At 43.0% G+C, this 22,252-nt stretch overlaps 1 protein-coding gene across 1 annotated transcript in view; it reads right to left on the bottom strand.

Annotated features, from left to right (window-relative positions):
- The window catches only part of ZSCAN20 (zinc finger and SCAN domain containing 20), a 28,434-nt gene extending 6,260 nt beyond the window's left edge, over positions 1–22,174 (bottom strand). The window contains exons 1-7 of the mRNA XM_036836325.1: positions 22,151–22,174; positions 20,976–21,028; positions 15,674–16,200; positions 10,016–10,202; positions 9,521–9,597; positions 9,159–9,243; positions 7,050–7,742 (exon numbers count right to left, since the gene is read on the bottom strand). Of these exons, the coding sequence (XP_036692220.1) occupies positions 7,050–7,742; positions 9,159–9,243; positions 9,521–9,597; positions 10,016–10,202; positions 15,674–16,090 (1,459 nt within the window). The 5' untranslated portion in view covers positions 16,091–16,200; positions 20,976–21,028; positions 22,151–22,174. The remainder of the gene's footprint in view (positions 1–7,049; positions 7,743–9,158; positions 9,244–9,520; positions 9,598–10,015; positions 10,203–15,673; positions 16,201–20,975; positions 21,029–22,150) is intronic.
- Between the last annotated feature and the right edge of the window lie 78 nt (positions 22,175–22,252).

Below are 22,252 nucleotides of genomic sequence, written 5' to 3'. Positions count from 1 at the left end.
CTCCCAATTCATCCCACCACCACCAACCCCCCTCCACTTTCCCCCCTTGGTGTCCATACGTTTGTTCTCTGCATCTGTGTCTCAATTTCTGCCCTGCAAACCGGTTCGTCTGTACCATTTTTCTAGGTTCCACAAACACACATTAATATACCACATTTGTTTTCCTCTTTCTGACTTACTTCACTCTGTATGACAGTCTCTAGATCCATCCACATCTCTACAAATGACCCAATTTCATTCCTTTTCATGGTTGAGTAATATTCCATTGTATATATGTACCACATCTCCTTTATCCATTCGTCTGTCGATGGGCATTTGGGTTGCTTCCATGTCCTGGCTATTGTAAATAGTGTTGCAATGAACACTGGGGTGCGTGTGTCTTTTTGAATTATGGTTTTCTCTGGGTATATGCCCAGTAGTGGGATTGCTGGGTCATATGGTAATTCCATTTTTAGTTTTTTAAGGAACCTCCATACTGTTCTCCATAGTGGCTGTGTCAATTTATATTCCCACCAACAGGGCAAGAGGGTCCCCTTTTCTCACACCCTCTCCAGCATTTGTTGTTTGTAGATTTTCTGATGATGCCCATTCTAACTGGTGTGAGGTGATACCTCATTGTAGTTTTGATTTGCATTTCCCTAATAATTAGTGATGTTGAGCAGCTTTTCATGTGCTTCTTGGCCATCTGTATGTCTTCTTTGGAGAAATGTCTATTTAGGTCTTCTGCCCATTTTTGGATTGGGTTGTTTGTTTTTTTAATATTGAGCTGCATGAGCTGTTTATATATTTTGGAGATTAATCCTTTGTCCGTTGATTCATTTGCAAATATTTTCTCCCATTCTGAGGGTTGTCTTTTCATCTTGTCTGTAGTTTCCTTTGCTTTGCAAAAACTTTTAAGTTTCCTTAGGTCCCATTTGTTTATTTTTGTTTTTATTTCCATTACTCTAGGAGGTGGATCAATCTTGCTGTGATTTATGTCAAAGCATGTTCTTCCTACATTTTCCTCTAAGAGGTTTATAGTGTCCGGTCTTACGTTTAGCTCTCTAATCCATTTTAATTTTTTTTTGTGTGTATGGTGTTAGGGAGTGTTCTAATTTCATTCTTTTACATGTAGCTGTACAGTTTTCCCAGCACCACTTATTGAAGAGGCTGTCTTTACGCCATTGTACATCCTTGCCTCTTTTGTCATAGATTAGTTGACCATAGGTGTATGGGTTTATCTCTGGGCTTTCTATCCTGTTCCATTGATTTTTATTTCTGTTTTTGTGCCAGTACCATATTGTCTTGATTACTGTAGCTTTGTAGTATAGTCTGAAGTCCAAGAGCCTGATTCCTCCAGCTCCGTTTTTTTCCTTCAAGACCACTTTGGCTATTTGGGGTCTTTTGTGTCTCCATACAAATTTTAAGATTTTTTTGTTCTAGTTCTGTAAAAAATGCCCTTGGTAATCTGATAGGGATTGCATTGAATCTGTAGATTGATTTGAATAGTATAGTCATTTTCACAATATTGATTCTTCCAATCCAAGAACATGGTATATCTGTCTATTTGTATCATCTTTAATTTTTTTCAAGAGTGTCTTATAGTTTTCTGCATACAGGTCTTTTGTCTCCCTAGGTAGGTTTATTCCTAGGTATTTTATTCTTTTTGTTGCAATTGTAAATGGGAGTGCTTCCTTAATTTCTCTTTCACATTTTTCATCATTAGTGTATAGGAATGGAAGAGATTTTTGTGCATTAATTTTGTATCCTGCGACTTTACCAAATTCATTGATTAGCTCTAGTAGTTTTCTGGCGGCATCTTTAGGATTCTCTAGGTATAATATCCTGTCACCTGCAAACAGTGACAGTTTTACTTCTCTATTCCAATTTGTATTCCTTTTATTTCTTTTTCTTCTCTGACTGCCATGGCTAGGACTTCTAAAACTATGTTGAATAACAATGGTGACAGTGGACATCCTTGTCTTGTTCCTGATCTTAGAGAAAATGCTTTCACTTTTTCACCATTGAGAATGATGTTTGCTGTGGGTTTGTCATATATGGCCTTTATTATGTTGAGGTAGGTTCCCTCTATGCCCACTTTCTGGAGAGTTTTTATCATAAATGGGTGTTGAATTTTGTCAAAAGCTTTTTCTGCATCTATTGAGATGATCATATGGTTTTTCTTTTTCAATTTGTTAATATGGTGTATCACATTGATTGATTTGCATATATTGAAGAATCCTTGCATCCCTGGGATAAATCCCACTTGATCATGGTGTATGATCCTTTTAACGTGTTGTTGGATTCTGTTTGCTAGTATTTTGTTGAGGATTTTTGCATCTATATTCATCAGTGATATTAGTCTGTAATTTTCTTTATTTGTGATATCTTTTTCTGGTTTTGGTATCAGGGTGATGGTGGCCTCATAGAATGAGTTTAGGAGTGTTCTTTCCTCTGCAATTTTTTGGAAGAGTTTGAGAAGGATGGGTGTTAGCTCTTCTCTAAATGTTTCATAGAATTCACCTGTGAAGCCATCTGGTCCTGGACTTTTGTTTGTTGGAAGATTTTTAATCACAGGTTCAATTTCATTACTTGTGATTGGTCTGTTCATATTTTCTATTTCTTCCTGGTTCAGTCTTGGAAGGTTATACCTTTCTAAGAATTTTGTCCATTTCTTCCAGGTTGTCCATTATATTGGCAAAGAGTTGCTTGTAGTAATCTCTTAGGATGCTTTGTATTTCTGGGGTCTGTTGTAACTTCTCCTTTTTCATTTCTAATTTTAATGATTTTAGTCCTCTCCCTCTTTTTCTTGATGAGTCTGACTAATGGTTTATCAATTTTGGTTATCTTCTCAAAGAACCAGCTTTTAGTTTTATTGATGTTTATTACTGTTTTCTTTGTTTCTATTTCATTTATTTCTGCTCTGATCTTTATGATTTCTTTCCTTCTGCTAACTTTGGGTTTTGTTTGTTCTTCTTTCTCTAGTTCTTTTAAGTGTAAGGTTAGATTGTTTATTTGAGATGTTTGCTGTCTCTTCAGGTAGGATTGTATTGCTATAAACTTCTCTCTTAGAACTGCTTTTGCTGCATCTCATAGGTTTTGGATCGTCATGTTTTCATTGTCATTTGTTTCTAGGTATTTTTTGATTTCCTCTATGATTTCTTCAGTGATCTCTTGGTTATTTAGTAACATACTGTTTAACCTCCATCTGTTTGTGTTTTTTATGTGTTTTTCCCTTAATTGATTTCTAATCTCATAGCATTGTGGTCAGAAAAGATGCTTGATATGATTTCAATTTTCTTAAATTTACTGAGGCTTGATTTGTGACCCAAGATGTGATCAATCCTGGAGAATGTTCCATGCGCACTTGAGAAGAAAGTGTAATCTGCTGCTTTGGGATGGAATGTCCTATAAATATCAATTAAATTGATCTGGTCTATTGTGTCATTTAAAGTTCTTGTTTCCTTATTAATTTTCTGTTTGGATGATCTGTCCATTGGTGTAAGTGAGGAGTTAAAGTCCCCCACTATTATTGTGTTACTGTCGATTTCCTCTTTTATAGCTGTTAGCAGTTGCCTTCTGTATTGAGATGCTCCTATGCTGGGTGCATATATATTTATAATTGTTATATCTTCTTCTTGGATTGATCCCTTGATCATTACGTAGTGTCCTTCCTTGTCTCTCGTAACATTCTTTATTTTAAAGTCTATTTTATCTGATACGAGTATTGATACTCCAGCTTTCTTTTGATTCCCATTTGCACGGAGTATCTTTTTCCATCCCCTCACTTTCAGTCTGTATGTGTCCCTAGGTCTGAAGTGGGTCTCTTGTGGACAGCATGTATATGGGTCTTGTTTTTGTATCCATTCAGCAAGCCTGTGTCTTTTGGTTGGAGCATTTAATCCATTCTTTTTTTTTTTTTAATTTATTTATTTATGGCTGTGTTGGGTCTTCGTTTCTGTGCGAGGGCTTTCTCTAGTTGTGGCAAGCGGGGGCCACTCTTCATCGCAGTGCACGGGCCTCTCACTATCATGGCCTCTCTTGTTGCGGAGCACAGGCTCCAGACGTGCAGGCTCAGTAATTATGGCTCACGGGCCCAGTTGCTCCACGGCATGTGGGATCTTCCCAGACCAGGGCTCAAACCCGTGTCCCCTGCATTGGCAGGCAGACTCTCAACCACTGCACCACCAGGGAAGCCCTAATCCATTCTTGCTTAAGGTAATTATCGATATGTATGTTCCTATTACCATTTTCTTAATTGTTTTGGGTTGTTTTTATAGGTCCTTTCTTCTCTTGTGTTTACCACTTAGAGAAGTTCCTTTTGCATTTGTTGGAGAGCTGGTTTGGTGGTGCTGAATTCTCTTAGCTTTTGCTTGTCTGTAAAGCTTTTGATTTCTCCATCGAATCTGAATGGGATCCTTGCCAGGTAGAGTAATCTTGGTTGTAGGTTCTTCCCTTTCATCACTTTAAGTATGTCATGCCACTCCCTTCTGGCTTGTAGAGTTTCTGCTGAGAAATCAGCTGTTAACTTTATGGGAGTTCCCTTGTATGTTATTTGTCGTTTTTCCCTTGCTGCTTTCAATTATTTCTTTGTCTTTAATTTTTACCAATTTGATTACTATGTGTCTCGGCGTGTGTCTCCTTGGGTTTATCCTGTATGGGACTCTCTGCGCTTCCTGGACTTGGGTGGCTATTTCCTTTCCCATGTTAGGGAAGTTTTTGACTATAATCTCCTCAAATATTTTCTCGGGTACTTTCTCTCTCTCTTCTCCTTCTGGGACCCCTATAATGCGAATGTTGTTGCATTTAATGTTGTCCCAGAGGTCTCTTAGGCTGTCTTTATTTCTTTTCATTCTTTTTTCTTTATTCTGTTACACAGCAGTGAATTCCACCACTCTGTCTTCCAGGTCACTTATCCGTTCCTCTGCCTCAGTTATTCTGCTATTGATTCCTTCTAGTGTATTTTTCATTTCAATTTTTGTATTGTTCATCTCTGTTTGTTTGTTCTTTAATTCTTCTAGGTCTTTGTTAAACATTTCTTGCATCTTCTCGATCTTTGCCTCCATTCTTTTTCTGAGGTCCTGGGTCATCTTCACTATCATTATTCTGAATTCTTTTTCTGGAAGGTTGCCTACCTCCACTTCATTTAGTTGTTTTTCTGGGGTTTTATCTTGTTCCTTCATCTGGTACATAACCCTCTGCCTTTTCATCTTGTCTGTCTTTCTGTGAATGTGATCTTTGTTCCACAGGCTGCAGGATTATAGTTATTCTTGCTTCTGCTGTCTGCCCGCTGGTGGGTTAGGCTATCTAAGAGGCTTGTACAAGTTTCCTCTCTACTTACTTTATGAATTGCCTTTTTAACAAACATGGGAACTGAGAATCCCTGAAGACATAAGTGGACTTCAGATAATCTTGCAACAGAGTCCAACTGAGGATCCCTTTCCTCTTTTGTGGAAGAAGGAAAAGGAGGTGGTCTATTTTCATTTCCTCTGCAGCTAAATGATGCAGTCAGGGAGGCAGCATGGTGGAGGGAAAACCAAATAAATTGGAGGCGGGATCCCTGGGCTCTGGTCTCGACACTTCACAGCTTGGGCTTCTGTGTTTCCACTTTTACAGGGACTGGGTGTTTCCCTAGCATCAGCTGTTCAAGTATATACTGTCATGATTTCTGCTATATCTATTAAATATTTCACTCAACATCTTGCTTTACCTAAATTTACTATTTGTGAAGTCACCTGTTGATGTGCTCATACACATTAAAATTAAAAGTTCACTCAGGTAACGCTTATGATCATCCCCATACTACCAGTGACACACTCTGGGAAATACTGAATTAGCTCTTTAAGGTTGCTTAAGGTTTTAAAAGTGTTTGCTTCTCTTTGCACAGCAAAGGAAACCACCAACCAAAGGAAAAGACAAACTATTGAATGCGAGAAAATATTTGCAAATGATATGACCAATAAGGAATTAATATCCAACATATATAAAAAAGCATACATCAAAATAGCAAATAATTTTAAAAATGCGTAGAAGAACTGAATAGACACTTTTCCAAAGAAGAAGTGCAGGTGGCCAACATGCACATGAAAAGATGCTCAATATTGCTAATCATCAGGGAAATGGAAATCAAAGCTATAATGAGATATCACCTCACACCTGTCAGAATGGCTAGTATCAAATAGTCTACAAATAACAAATGTTGGCGAGGATGTGGAGAAAAGGGAACCCTAGTGTACACTGTTGGTGGGAATGTAAATTGGTGCAGCCACTGTGGAAAACAGTATGGAGGTGTCTCAAAAAAACTAAAAATAGAACTACCATGTGACCCAGCAATTCCACTCCTGGGTACATATCTGAAAAAACAAAGAAACTAATTTGAAAAGATACATGCACCCCAATACTCATAGCAGAACTATTTATAATTGCAAAGACATGGAAACAACCTAAGTGTCCGTCAACAGATGAATGGGTAAAGAAGATGTGGAATATATATATACAATGGAATACTACTCAGCCATAAAAAAGAACAAAATTTTGCCACTTGCAGCAACGTGAATGGACTTGGAGAGCATTATGCTAAGTGAAATAAGTCAGACAGAGAAAGATAAATACTGTATGTTATCACTTATATGTGGAATCTAAAAAATACAACAAACTAGTGAATATAACAAAAAAGAAGCAGACTCACAGATATAAGAGAGCAAACTAGTAGTTACTAGTGGGGAGGGTAAAATATAGGGGTGGGGAATGGGAGGTACAAACTATTAGGCGTAAGATAAGCTCAAGGATGTATTGCACAACACGGGGAATGTAGCCAATAATTTTGTAATAACTGTAAATGGAAAGTAACCTTTAAAAATTGTACAAAAATTAAAACAAAAAAATTTAAGTGTTTGCTTCAATAACTAAGAAAACTCAAACAAGCAGAACTGATCATAGGAGAGAGAAGAAGAGCTTGAGGATGACCTACTCTAGCAGCATCACTCCAGACTGTGCCCTGAACTAGAGAGCAGAGGTTTGGTTGGTGAGAGGGTTGGAATCTGGATCCGATTAAGCCCCGATGTTCTTACCAATACGACTCTGGAGCAGAGCTGGGCCCCCTGGAATCCTGGGTCCGTGGACGAACTCTTCAGTGGCCAGGTGACTGTCATCACCATTACAGTCGTCCGTTGTTTCCTCAGGCTCCCAGCCCCGTTCCTCCTGCTCATCCACCTCCATGTCACTGTCCCCCAGCCTGGGCAGAGCCACAGCCTCTCCTGGGCCATCTGAGGCTCTGATGGCCGTCCGAGCCCTCACCAGGGCCTCCAGCTCCTCATAGAAGGGGCAGGTCCCCGGCGGGTGGCTGCTCTTGGCTTTCCGGTAATTCCGTAGGAGGTTTTTGACTCTGTAGCGACACTGCTCCAGGGTCCGCAGGAAGCCCTGTGCCCTCAGCCGCTCTGCAATGGCCCGGTACACCTGGCGGTTCTGGTGACAAGTCCGGAGTTTTTCAGAAAAAGGAGACTCACTCAAAATTGCCAGGAAAGTCTTAGTCTCCTCATAGCTCCAGTGCACACCTGATACTTTCACATCCTCCATGTCCCACTGATATCGTTCTTCCCAGGCCCTGGAATCCCTCCAGGCCAAAGCCTGAGCTGGTTTTGTTTGCTCAGTATCCCAGCTGTAATCTGCAGGGTTCTTTTGTCCAGAATTTACAAGTCTTGGACCCCAAAATTCTGGTCCTTGCTCTTGCTGGGAGGTGATGGTTGGTTTTGAAACTGGAACTCCTATACAAAAGGAAGAAGAGACATGATTAAGTGGAAATGATCTGTTGAGCAAAGCGTTTGTCTAAGAAGTCCTTGAAACATTTGCCTGCAAGAAACTAAAGAGAAATTCCCAAGCTAATCCCTTAAGAGGTCTGGAAGGAAAGGGAGAGGTAACTAGAGGTAACCTCATCAGAAATATATTGACCTGTATGCTTTGTTCATTTGCTTTTTGGTTGGTGTCATGAAATACATCATGCAAAAGAGTGATTGTTACTGGTTCACAGATGGGCACATGCCCTAAATTAGCCAAATCAGAATAAATTTAACAGTTGGAGGAAAGGTTGTGTGTGGTGTGAGTCCCTCTTGCTAGGAACTTGAGGTCTCAAATGCCATTGGCATCTACCTTTTGCCTATGACAAAAAATAGCTTTAATATGAAGCTGACACAAAGAATGGCAGAGCAGAGAGAAAGAATCCAGGTCCGCTGTGAAGTTGCCGAGCCAGTTTGTACTGTGGTTGGAGCACACCCTCCTCTAGACTTCCAATACTGTGAGAAAATAAATTTCCATATTTCTCAAAACACTTAGCTGTGTTTAAAGGACAGATGTCCCAATAGCTCCCAACCCCAGCAAATAGGAAGTATTTAATTAAAATAAATATTTGAAGAAAACTAGATGAAAGAGTTTAGAGCTAAAAGAGGCTTAAGGATTCTATAGTTCAGCATTTCCCAAAGGTTGTTCCTTTGAACACTATTTTCCCCAGATATCATGTGTAAAAAGGGCACACTTTTCATCATGTGTAAAAAGGATACACTGCCCAGCAAGTAGCCAACAGCTCCTAGTGTCTTACTTTACCGCCGTGAGTCAGACCTGCCACTGTCTCTCTACCTTATCCCACTCTCACGTCTAACTCTCCTCTTACTGATCCCAGGCTCCATGGGGAAATGTTCATTATTGTTTGACTTCCTGTGAAAATGTGCCTAAAGAGAAAGGGGTCTGTGCTGGTCATATGGGCTTCAAGTATTTTGAGCCCTGTGATATTTATTTCTCACTGTGGTTTAAACATGTCAGTCTCCTGGGCGTAGTTTACTTGACTCTGCCCCGAGAGATGGGCCTTGTTTGATGCTGAAAAGACTGGGTTTCTGGGCCAGCAGGCTGGGCGCAGCCCTGGGACGGTGGTGAATGTACTGAGGAAATAAAAGATAATGAGTGCTGAGAGGGCAGGCTCTTGGCAGCCAGCCTGCCGGCCCAGAAATCCACTCCCCACACCCTCTCCCTGCTGCCACAGTGCTGGCCACAAAGAGCACATCTTCTCCCTAGGTCTGAAATTCCAGAGACTTCACAGAGCCATGAGTCTTAGGGAGTGATGAAACACTCCTTGGGAACTGAGTGTACCGGAAGCCCGACCGTATCTTATCCAGAGGGCACTGTTTCCTTACCCAGGGGCAGGCCGTTCCCACAGCTGTCTCCTGGGGGGTCCTTGCAGAACTCCTTCTCAGCGTGTCTGCCGGGACCCAGGGCTTCCTGCGGGATGTACAACAGAAGGACCTCAAATGTCACTGACCCTTCAAAACAGCTTGGGAGTCCCACCAGGCCCCAGGAAATATAATGGACACAGCGATACCATGTGTGAGGCTAGCATCCTAAGGAGCAGCTTGACCCAGGAGAGGCCCAGCGGACGGGGGATGAGGGGCAGAGGCTCGCAACCTGCACCCGACAGCAGGGCAGAGAGAGAAGAGAGGAGCAGGGCAAGGGCACAGGAGAAGTAATGACAGGAAAGGAGGAACAAACAGCAGCTTACCTGGGACTCCACTGTCACCTCCCAATCTCCAATGCTCCCCATCTTTGGTAGAGTAGGGACTCGGGGAGTGAGGACAGCTGAGGAGAAAATATCTCTGAAACCCAAGCTCTGGTTCCCAAAAAACCACCTCCCTCTCAGGTCCAGCTTTCCTAAAGCCTTGCTTGGATCAAACTGAGACTATTCCTGTAGCCAGTGCAGACTTCCACTTTCTTTCCCTCTAGAGTATCTAGCTCCTAAGTTGCCATGTGTGAGATGTCAGCCCTGAACTCCTACGATCACCAGCCTGCCCCAGGCCCAGCCTGAACCTGCTACATGATTCAGCTACAGTGGGGTATGCTAACACCATTGGGAGCTTCATCTTCTTACTTCTCAGGGTGTCCATCAGACACTATTGTAGCCCTTGCCTTGAATTCTGCATATCCCTCCTCAGGCACCCTTCCTCACCCCACACCCCTTACCCCTCCTCCCTGATGGTCCCTGACTCCTGGTACTCACCACTCTCTTTCAAGGGCTGTGGTGCCATCTTGGTGTCTAGATGCTCGGGAAGGTCAGGACGTGGATTCTTCACCCGCTGCTTCTGGGACTGTCCCTCGGGCCAGTGATCTGCTGGCCACCGCTGGAAGCTCTGAGACTCCTTCATTGTCTTTAAGGACCTGGTCTCTTCTGCACACAACTCCAGTTCCTACACACAGACCGCCAAAATTCCCAACCGTAAGTTCAATAACTGGTAGGGCAGGGCATGCTCTTTTGAGTACAGCTGTGGTTCAGAGGTTAACAGGCTCTTTTTAAAAACCAAAGATGGCTTAACGTTTGACGACAAAGCCATCAGACTAACTTCAGTAAACATACCAGCATTTATACCACCAAATGAGTACTTTCTATTCAACACAGAAAGGCTATACAAGTGTCTAAATGAGGCCACTACTACTCAAAACATTTTTGAATCATAACAAGATAAATTATGTAAAATTTTTGTGACATTAAAAAAAAAAAAGTTAACTAGGTATATGTTAAAAGGCAAAAGGAAGCATAAAAGCAGATACAACTATAACTCTAAATGTAATTGCTCTAAATATTCCTGCTGAAAGGCAAAGACAATTTTAAAATGAAATGAAAGAATGTGCTGTTTCAGAAAGGCACATCTGATCTCAAAACAGAAAGATATGCAGAGATAAAGCACTGTAACGCAAAAAGAAAACAGAAGTGGCAATTTTAATCTCAATGTAGAAGTTTAGGCAAAAAAGTACTCAGATATGGAGAATATACATACAATAAAAGGAAATAATCAATTAAGAGATAACATTACCCAATTCAGCTCTAGCAATCATAAAGCTAATTTCTTAACTCTCTCTCAATTGGTTCCAGATTCAGAGGTAGTGGTTGAGATGTTATTTCCTGGTCCTAAAACCCCAACAATATAACAATCTCATTGTGTCATAGAAACACCTAACTTTAAAAAAGTATTACAATTTTTTCAATAGGCATTTTCAATACTCACATGGTTCAGAAATAGAAAATATACACAAGGATATAATCAGTGAAAATATCCCATCCCCACCTGTCTCCATTCCACCTGCCCAGTATTTTCCTGGACTCCTCACCACAGGTAAACACGGTTCTTCTCCATCCTTTCAAGTTTCTTTATATACAAGCAACTGTAAATATATATTCTTATTTTTCCCCATTTTTATACAAAAGATAGCAACTATATATATACATTGCCCTGAACCTTATTTTTTTTACCCAAAATAATATCCATCTTCATCAAACTTTATTATTGAGTTTGCCAAACTTCACTTCAAAAATCTTTTGGCCAATCTGAAAACTCAAATCCACTCTCACAGAGAGGAATTTTATCTTTGAGAAGATATATAAGAATGGGCCATTCCAAGTGAGCCTGGGAGGACACTTCTGGGGGAAGAAACAATGTCCTATCCAGGGAAGACACCAAATACACATTTTGCCACTTGGCCATCTCACCTGGGCTTACCTGTATCTGCATGCTAGCTGTGCTACTACTGAGAACGGGTGTATTGTAATTATTTTTAGTAATAGCTTTGAGGAAAAAAATCATTACCCAATTTTTAAAATGAAAGTGTTTAACTGTTACTACCATAGACATTCTTGAAATCCTTTTTGTACCGAGAAAAAATGAAATGAATTTCCCTTGCAGAAAATGAGGAGTGACTTCTTCTTCATCTTTTTTTTAAAATAAATTTATTTATTTATTAAAAAAAAAAAAAAAAGAATGGGCCATGATCATCAAAAGCCATTCCCAATGAGGGGACCCACCAATGTCCTGTGTGGTTCACAGAGAGAAAACACCTGTTTATCAACATTTTTAGAAAATAATAACTTTGTGTTCAAGATAAAAATAACTTTGTTATAGTTACAATCTTATAACCCACAGAAGTACTGTGGACTAGACCCAACAATAATCCTCACTCCCAGCCCTAGCTCCTCCAACTATTGCTACACCTAAGCAAAGATTCTTATTCCATGGATGGTCATTGCAGACACAGAAAGAAGTAGATTCAAGTGACAATCAAGAGACAAAAATTCAGTAGGATATTGGTTGGGGTAAGGTGAATTAAGAATCCACCAAATGTGGTACATATATACAATGGAATACTACTCAGCCATAAAAAAGAACGAAATAATGCCATCTGCAGCAACATGGATGCAACTAGAGATTATCATACTAAGTGAAGTAAGTCAGAAAGAGAAAGACAAATACCATACAATATTACTTATATGTGGAACCTAAAATATGACATAAATGAACCTATCTACGGAACAGAAACAGACTCACAGACGTAAAGAACAGACTTGTGGTTGCCGAAGGGAGGGGGGTCAGGGGAGAGATGGATTGGGAGTTTGGGGTCAGCAGATGCAAACTATTATATATAGAATGGATAAACAACAAGGTCCTATGGTATAGCACAGGGAACTATATTCAGTATCCTGTGATAAACCATAATGGAAAATAATATAAAAAAGAATGTATATATATGTATAACTGAGTCACTTTGCTGTACAGCAGAAATCAACACAACATTGTAAATCAACTGTACTTCAATTAAAAAAAAAAATCCATCAAAAATGCCTGTGCACCACACTAAAACCTGCACATGGATGTGTACAGCCACTTTATTCATAATTGCCAAAACTTGGAAGCAACCAAGAGGTCCTTGAGTAGGTGAATAGACAAACTGTGGTACATCCAGACAATGGAATACTATTCAGCACTGAGAAGAAATGAGCTATCAAGCCATGAAAAGGCATGGAGGAAACTTAACGCACATTACAAATTGAAAAAAGCCAATCTGAAAAGGCTATATACTGTATGATTCCAACTATATGACATTCTGGAAAAGGCAAAACTATGAAGATAGTAAAAAGATCTGTGGCTTTGTGGTTGCCAGAAATTAGGGGGAAAGGAGGGATGAATAGGTGGAGCACAGATGATTTTTAGGGCAGTGAAACTATTCTGTACGATACTATAATGGTGGACACATGCCAGACACATGCCGTTATACATTTGTCCACATCCATAGAATGCACAATACCCAGAGTGAACCCTAATGTAAACATGGACTGTGGGTGACGACAATGTTCAGGGATTGTAACAAGTGTACCACTGTGGTAGGGGATGCTGACAGTGGGAGAGGCTGTGCATGTGTGGAGCAGGGGGTGAATAAGAATTCTGTACTTTTTTTTTTTATAAATTTATTTATTTATTTACTTATTTGTTTTTGGCTGTGTTGGGTCTTTGTTGCTGTGCGCGGGCTTTCTCTAGTTGCAGTGAGCGGGGGCTACTCTTCGTTGCGGTGCGCGGACTTCTCATTGCGGTGGCTTCTCTTGTTGCGGAGCACGGGCTCTAGGCATACGGGCTTCGGTAGTTGTGGCATGTGGGCTCAGTAGTTGTGGCTTGTGGGCTCTAGAGCACAGGCTCAGTAGTTGTGGCGCATGGGCTTAGTTGCTCCGCAGCACGTGGGATCTTCCCGGGCCAGGGCTCGAACCCATGTCCCTAGCATTGGCAGGCGGATTCTTAACCACTGTGCCACCAGGGAAGCCCAGAACTCTGTACTTTCTGTTCAGTTTTGCCATGAAACTAAAATTGCTCTAAAAATTAGCCTTTTTTCTTTTTTTTTTTTTTAACCTGATGGGGAGAGGGGCTGTGCAAGAGGGTGATGACAGAATAAACAAGCTCAAAATCACAAAATAGCAAAGCTGAAAGATTTGTTTAAGGAAACTATTTTAGAGGGCATTTAGACAGCAACCCTTTTCAGGTGGTGGTTCTCTTTGAGGAACATAGTTAACGTATTTTATTCCATTACTAAGACTTGGAAAAATTTTACCTGCAGAGACTGTAACCAACCTTACAATGTAAGATCACAAGCTACAGCATATGTGCCTAGGGGGAAACAACAAGCTTCTCTGCTACTTATCCATTTGTTTTGACATTTGTGAGTACGCAGGAGCAGGTAGAAAAGTTAAAATATGAAAATAAAAGTCACAGAAGAAAAAAACACATTATAGAGAAGATTCCATTACCCCCCTTTTTTTTTCTTTTTCAATTTTAGATTGCTCAGTTCACAGGGGTATAATTTGAAAACTTCTGGTCTAGTCCAACCTTCTCATTGTACAGATGAAGAATTATAAAGACCCTGATTAAAGTCAATTCTCATCTCCGGGTTTCAAGTTCTTCATCTTCTAGCTCTGAAGCCCTAAGACGTCCATATGTTTCTTCACTGCCACTTAAAACAAATAGCTGGTTTCTTTAAAAGAAATAATCTGGGAGGGTGCGGTAATATATTAAAATAAGGTATACTCTCTCAGATTTAGGTCTCTAACTTTAAATATTATGCTTTCTGTATCTTCAATCAGTTTGTAAAGGAATCCAAAAAGCGAAGCCACAGACCTTAAATCTTTCTGGCCCCTAGTCTCACATCTGTATAGAGCTTTACTTTTTACAACGTACAGAAAACCCCTACTGTGCACAGGGATATGTCCTCAAACCTATAATTTCCCCCAAAGAAATGTGATTAAGTATAATATCACAAGAATTACTGACTGTATAAGAAGTGGAAGCACCAAGGGTATGTTGAGATGAAGGCTCTATGTGGCTGGCTCAGCCCACAGCCAGCTGAAGGGCTTATTCTACAAGTTCCAGCTTCGAAGCAGGATTCAAACTTTGTGTTGTAGCAAAATTATAAATTATTATCATGGGCTTTCAGGGTCTCTTGCAAACTGTTTAAACTGTGAATGTTAAATCCACAATACTTTCCCTTATCTCAGCTCTACAACTTCTATAAATTTGGACAGGTTACTTACCTGGGTCTGTTGAACCATTTGAAAAACTGGCCATGATAACAGCACCTACCTTATTGGGTTGCTGGGTTGATTAGATAGATGAGCAATACATACAGAAAGCTTAGAACAGTGTCTGATGCACAGTGAGTGCTCAAAAAATGTCAGTTAATATCTCGTTTGAGCCTCATGACTCAGAGATATTTCAATTCCCATGGTTTGCAGATAAGGCCTCTCTCATGTAGTAGAAAGAACAATGAACTTGGAACCTAAGGATCTGGGTTTAGGCTCTGGTTCATACTGATGGAGCCTCGTGAGCCACCTGACTTTGGGGGCCTTAGTTTAATCTATAAGATGAGGCCAATAATGCTATTCCTGTCTACCTACATTACTGCTGTAGGCATCCAAAGATATCACATACGTAAAAAGATTCTGTTAAGTATAAAACACAATACAAATTAAATGTACTGTGAATATGGTACTGAGAGGCAGCTTAGAGCAGTGGTTACAAATCCAGGCTTCAGAATCAGACTGCCTGAATTCAAACCCTGCCTCTACCATCTAGTAGCCAGTGACCTTGAGCCAACTACCTTTCTCTCCCTTGCTTCAGTTTCCTCATGGGTAAAATTAGGCTAACGGTACCTATCTCGTTTAACTGGTGACAGGATTAAATGAGTTAATACATGGAAAGCACTTAGAACAGTGCCTGGTACATGGTAGTGTTCAATAAATGTCAGATGCTTGATAATATTATTATTGTGGTTTTGGCAATTATCAACCTAGCTGCAGCCCCACTACCTTGCCTGACCTGTTCCTTGGAGAACAGACTATTTGCCTCACCCGCTGTCCTGCGGCCCGTGCCTCTCGGTGCCAATCCTCCACCAGGGCCACCGCCTCCTCGCCGCTCTCAGGGTGGCGCGCCTGTACCCAGGCCTGGACCTCCCTGGGTAAGATAGTCAGGAACTGCTCCAGCACCAGCAACTCCAGTATCTGCTCTTTGAGGCGGATCTCCGGCCTCAGCCAGTGACAGCAGAGTGCCCAGAGCTGGCTGAAGGCCTCGTGGGGTCCCGCCGCATCCCTGTACTGGAACTGCCTGAAGCGCTGGCGGGAGGCCTCAGGGCCAGGGACAGGGTCATGGTCCTTCTCCCGGGGTTGGGAGTCTGGTCTCCACGAGTCCTCCTCCAGCTTGACAATCAGGAGTTCTTCAGGCTCTGGTAGCGGGGAGCCCTGGGCCTGGGCTTCCAGGGTTACAGCCATGGTGTCTCCTGGACGCCTCCCTTCACCTGGGCCGTCCTTGTGCAACGTCTTCCTGCATCTGTAGTGTGTCCTCAAGGGGCTCCTGGGAGAGGAAATGCTCCCCCCAGGCTCTGAAGGCAGAAAGACAAGGGACAGTGTGAGCAAGAGGACCAGGAGCCTCCCCTTCCCCACTCCCCACACACCTTCCGCTGCTTTGCATGGGGTGGGACTGCTAAGAAACGCCCTTTCCCATAAGCAGGAAGTTAGTCCACAATCTGCCACCAAACCAGCAGCCAGCACACCTTGGAGGAAGACAGCACAGTATTAAATCCTCTGGGACACCCTAAACGTCTTAGCTGGGCATCAAGGCTGCCACGATTGGTCCCAGCCCAGCCTTCCTCCCTCTACATGTGTCCCAAGTCTGACCTTCCCTCAAGTTGGGTTCCAAATGTCGCCCCCTCCATAAGGTCTTTCTTCCTGGGCCTTAAGCTTTCCTCTAAGGGTGCTCTCCTTGCAAAATCCCTCACTCTACACTCTCCCTCGGTCATCCCACCCATTTGCCATTTTTCACCATCTCTAAACTGATGACTCCCAAAACTCCAGCCAAGACCTGTCTCCAGGCTCCAAAGTCCAACCACCTACAAGGCATTTCCACTTGACTCTTTCTTAGGCACCTCCAACTCAATGGGTCAAAAACTGGATTCATCATTTTCTCTTGAAAACCTTTCCCTCTTCTGGAGCTCTCCATCCAGTGAAGGCACCACCTTCCATCAAGGTACCCATGCCAGAAATGTGGTGATCATATTTTTCCAAGATTCCCCACATCCATTCATCACCAAGCTGGGTCTTCTTGGCCTTCTCAGCATCTCCATCCCCAGCCAGTGTCACCTCCTTGTCCAAAAAAACATCATGCTTTCACTTGATCAGCCCCCTAACTCATGTCCCTGCCTTCACTCCCCTCACCCCAACCCCTGGTCCATTCTTCACACAACCAGATGAGATCAAAATCTGACCATGTCACTTCCCTGCTAAACACCCTCCACTGACCTCCCATTGCCCTCAGGATAAAGGGCAAGCCTTGCCCAAGTCTCCACCTCATCTCTTGACCACGCTCCCCCTTGGCAGGGTGTTTCAGGCACGGCTTGTGGCTCCTGCATCAGGCTGCCCTCTGAACCCTCCCACACGCCACCGTCTCCTTTGGGAACGGTCTCGTCCCGTTCTTCACGTAGCTGTCAGCTGAAATTGCACTTTTTCCAAGCAGTCCTCCCTGTGCCCTGAAACAAGATTCAACCCTCAGCCACACGCTCCCATGCCACCTTAGGTGTTCTCTACCATTATCCTCATCATACTTTATTGTAATTATCTTACCCACTAGATCATACGCTTCCTAAGGGACCTAGCACAGCACTCAGCACACAGAGGAAGCACTCAATAAACAGTGAAATAATGGTCAACTGATAACAGCGATGGGTCATGAAGCAAGGATTATAATTAATCACTTTCTAGATTAAAAAACAGAGAATGACCTTCTTGCTGATGTCAAAAGGAATTCTTTTCTCCTCTTTATTTCCATCTCTGTGACACTTCCCATGTTCTACATTGTACTAGAGGGCTGTGTGTACACATGTGTCCCCAGAAAGAGTACAGCCTCACTGAGGGCAAGGAATATAGCTCACTCTTTTTTTTCACACCCCTCCCCTCCGCCACCCCACAATAAGCAAGGTGCACTAAAAACAGGAGGCTCTCAGTAAATGCTTGTTGAGTGAACGCCTGGGGGTTGCTTCTTTTACACAATGAAGACTCTGACGACACTCATGCTGGGTTATCTGGAAAAATGAGCTCTCTGCGTCACTCCCAACAGATATAGATAACATTAAAAACGCCCACTCACAGGAGGCTATTAGCTGCTTCCAAGTGGGAATGACACAGCTGAATTGAGAACGGAGGGAGGGTGATATTTCGATTTTAGGCCATCTGACTGGACTGCCTGGAAACAGGCAAGGGTGATGAAAAATAAAGGCTTGTCCTAAGGACCACCACACACATAGGGAGAGGCTAGGAACACAACTCATGACCACCTGGCAACTTCCTGCTTGTCCTTCAGCTACCAGCTCAATGTCACCTCACCTGTTAAGAGTTTCTTGACATGGCCTTGTCATGCCCAGCTCCCATCCCCACTCTCCAAAAATCACCTCCCCTCATCCTGTGTGCCCAAAGCACTTGGCACGTACCTCTAACATAGATGTTACCTGACACTATTGTTGTGAACTATTCTTACATCTGACAGTCCCATTAGATTGTATTGCTAGAGCCACTACTATATCTTACCCATTTCTGTATCCACAGTACCCAACCCAGTGTCCAATAAATAGCAGGGCCATCGGAAATTTTGCCTTTTATTAAAATGGTAAATCGGGTACATCAAAAGCCTAATGGGCTATGGAAGGTCCATAACTTACATTGAGCTAAAGAATTAACCTTTCATGAAATTTCTTTTTTAACCACACCTTAATCATGCACTAGTCCAAACACAATTGCATCACTGTCTCACATGAAGACTAATTCGCCAGTCATCTGCAGAGTCCCACTATGGACCCTGCACTGTACTGGAAGCTAAAGCACCAACAGTGAGTAAGACAAACAGTCTCCACCTTCATCAAAGTTACAGTCTAATGAGAGAGACAGTCAATAAAGCAAGCAAAGAAGTGTATGCTCCTGCACAGAGTGAACACTAACAAAAACAGGCAATTAGTAGCCCCACCAGGCCCAAAGAGTCTCAGATAATAGGTATTTTCTTCTGGGAATACTTGAAAGTTGCAAAGGTTAGTTTCAAATACAATCTGAAAGATTTTTCTGCTCCTAGACAAATATGAATAGCAGTCTAGCCACAGAGGGAGGTCAACACAGTCAGCAAAGCAGACTTCACACAGAGCTGACAGAGGAAAAATGGACAACGGCATTCCTCAGTCCTGAGACTACCAGAAATACGGGGGCTCACAAGGATCAGCAACCTCAGAGTATCCATTGATTGAGTGCCCATGGGGTGCCAGGCTTGGTGCTAAGTGTTCTACATTCATGATCTCACTAAATCTTCCAGGCAAGCAGCTGAAGAGTCATTAGTGTTGAGTTGACTTACACTGATCTGTAACTTACACACACTAAATTACATACAAACACCAGAAAGAGAAGGAAAGGACATAATTTAAATAGTGCAGCCAGTTCCATTCACGATGTGTCTATTCCAGAGCACGTGGTGATGATACCCATGACTCTGCTGGTCCCCAGATTGACTGAGCTCCCCCCAGCCTCTTTCCACTGAGAGTGAGCAGGGTGCCTTTCATACACTGTGGTCACTAAACACAAGCCAACTCTTTCATCTAACGTTCAACCAATAAACCCCAGCTGTGCTATTAGCTTATTAAAAGACAGCATGTTGGTTTCTAAATGGCTCCTAGCCAAAGGATTTTCAAGCTGACTGTGATTTTTGTTTAAATGTGATTTTCACCTTCTGTGCTGACGTCAGAATATGATTAGCCCGTAAGGTATGACTTCACTACGTCCCCAATTCACATATACGGAACTGAGCTTCTATGAAGAAGATTCATGTGAGGTTCCACAACCAGCAAGTCGTAGAGTTGGGATCTAAGCCCAGTTTTCTCCAGTCATTTTTCTTAACCATCACACAGAGCCTCCTCTAGGTTGGCCAGTATTCCAAACCCCTGAGAAGATGGTATGGAGAGTGCAAAGAACATGAAGGCCGGAGTGAGCAGATCAGGGTTCCAGTTCCACTCCTGCCTTCTACCAGCTGTGTGACTTTGTACAGGTCACGTAGCCTCGGCAGCTGCCTATCTATACTGCAGCTTACAGCCAGACTCTACTCAGCAGCTGCCCCAGGCTCCCCAATTAGTAAGATGGGAGCACAGCAAAGAAACAGGGAGACTAGAATCAATGGTTACAAATTTAAATGGCTATGGGTCAGGCAACGTAAATGAGTACACGAGTGGAGTGGGGACTGCGGCCAACTACAGAGCACCAGGACGCACATTGGCCCAGTGTTCCCAGGCCTTCCAACTTTTCCCAGAGAAGCTAGAACTCTGCAATTCTAAATGCTGGCAACCAACTCAAAATTGTTTCAAACACCATAAGGATTAAATAGAGCATGATGGTAGGCTTCATTCAGCATGGGCTGTCACTTTGCCACCTTTCAGCTAAATGATCTCAAAGGTCTCTTCCAATAGCCAGGAAGACCTAGAAAGGGTACAGATTCCTCTCAGCAATGAGGGATCTGCCATCAAAGCCAGGATCCCTTCATAAACCCAGGGAAGCCGAGGGGCATCCTGGCTCCTGTGGATGTGGACACGGTTAGTGGGGTGCCAGCGAACAGTGGGCTGGAAGAGAAGCTCTGCCCCAGTCCCATGGGAAAGGTCAAGACTAGTCTGTGACCTCCAAAAAGAAAGAAACTGGGAGTTCCCAAAGGCTATCAAGCTCACTTGGCTGACGGTCCAGGCTACTGCTTAAAGCAGCCTGACCTTACACTTAAGGGCTTAAACCAGGGAGAGCAAATAGGATTCACTTAAGGCACCAACTTCAGTCAACTGTGCTAAGGACTCTGAATCCCATGTGAGTATGTGTTGTGACCAATGAGTTGTGACTTCCAGACACAGAATGGGGAGTAGCAGCACACATTCCGTGTATTTGCCACCCTTGGCTTAACTCCCATAGGCACTGAATCAGCTTCCAGCAAAGACGGCCCTGACAGGCAGGAGAAGACTAAAGCTCACACCCCTGGAAATCCACTGGATGAAGCAGTTTTCAAGCCTGGTATAGCAAAGCTCACCCTGGATGGTCTTTATTCACATATTCATCAAGCATTTACTGACTTACTTGATTTACATCAAGTACTTACTACTTTGGGCTGGGCAGTGGGGAAATGGAGGTGATGCAGAAACTGTTCCTGTCCTGGAGATGCACACAGTATAGTGGAAGAGACAAAAAAGGAAAAAAAATCACAGATAATTATGATCAAATGTGGTTAAATGCAATAAAAGAGGTCTGTGGGAGCTGGGGTGGGGGGTGACTTGAACAAAGTAACCTTTGAGTTGGTTCTAGAACAAAGAATGGTTCTCTTAGCAGAGAATGGGTGGTGGGGGAGTATATTCTCAGCAGACAGAACAGCATGTATAATGGTGGAAAACCAAACAGCCTCTCCGAGATATGGGGGTAACCTTGACAACACGAAGATTAGGCTGGAAAGGGAGTTCATGAAGGGTCTTGAATGTCAGGCTAAGGTGTTCAGACTTAATTCCATAGGTAATGGGAGTTAATGAAGCTTTTTAAGGAGAAGGCCAAATCTGATTTGGGTTCAATAGATCATGGTAGCTACAATGTGTTTGTCCAAACTGGGGAGGTGAAAAGGTGTAGGCTTCAGCAAAAACCCTGACAAAGAAATGTCTCAAGATACATTAAGGAAATTGAAAGATCTGAATATTCCTGGATGTGGAAGAATGCAAGAGGAATCAGAGGGCGCCTGGTAAAGTGGATGTTGGTACCATTCACTTCCATCAGGCAGAAGGAAAGAGGTGCAGGTTTGGGGAGGAACACAATAGCCAGTCCCACCCACTGGGTTCCAGAGGTCAAGACCATTAGAGAAACTATACGGGGGTATCAACTCAGATGTTTGTTTTAGATGAGCAGATACAGGCTGGAACACTATTTTTAAGGTCCGGCTTCATGCTCAGGCCCACTCACCTTCACTTCTTGAAGGGCCCCAGAATCCTCTATCCTTCCCTATAAGGTCTCCAGACCTTCCACCTTCAGAGCCTCTCCCGGTCCCCTCACCTACACACCTTTCTAAGAACACTCCCAGGGCCTTCTATCTCCCTCCTCATCCCCGACCCCTCTTTGACCCTTTCCATCTCCGGACGCTTCATCCTCTGACCGCCCCCTCACCCCCACCCCACATAAAAGCTTCTTTCTCCTCTCTCACCTTCCCCGGCCCCCCGTGACACCACCACCTCCTAAGTCTCCAGCCTAGAGCCTTGAGTCTCAGCTGCCCCCGCCCCGCCACCCGGACTCACCCACCGAGACACCCACTTCACAACAGGGCGGAAGTGTTCCAGGGCTCGCGCAGGGAATGCTGGGACGCGGAGTCCGAACGGCGCCACCCCGGGAATGGAGCGTCTG

Source organism: Balaenoptera musculus, chromosome 1 (genome assembly GCF_009873245.2).
Source record: "Balaenoptera musculus isolate JJ_BM4_2016_0621 chromosome 1, mBalMus1.pri.v3, whole genome shotgun sequence".
NCBI lineage: Eukaryota > Metazoa > Chordata > Mammalia > Artiodactyla > Balaenopteridae > Balaenoptera > Balaenoptera musculus.
This window is presented reverse-complemented; position numbering and strand designations above follow the sequence as displayed.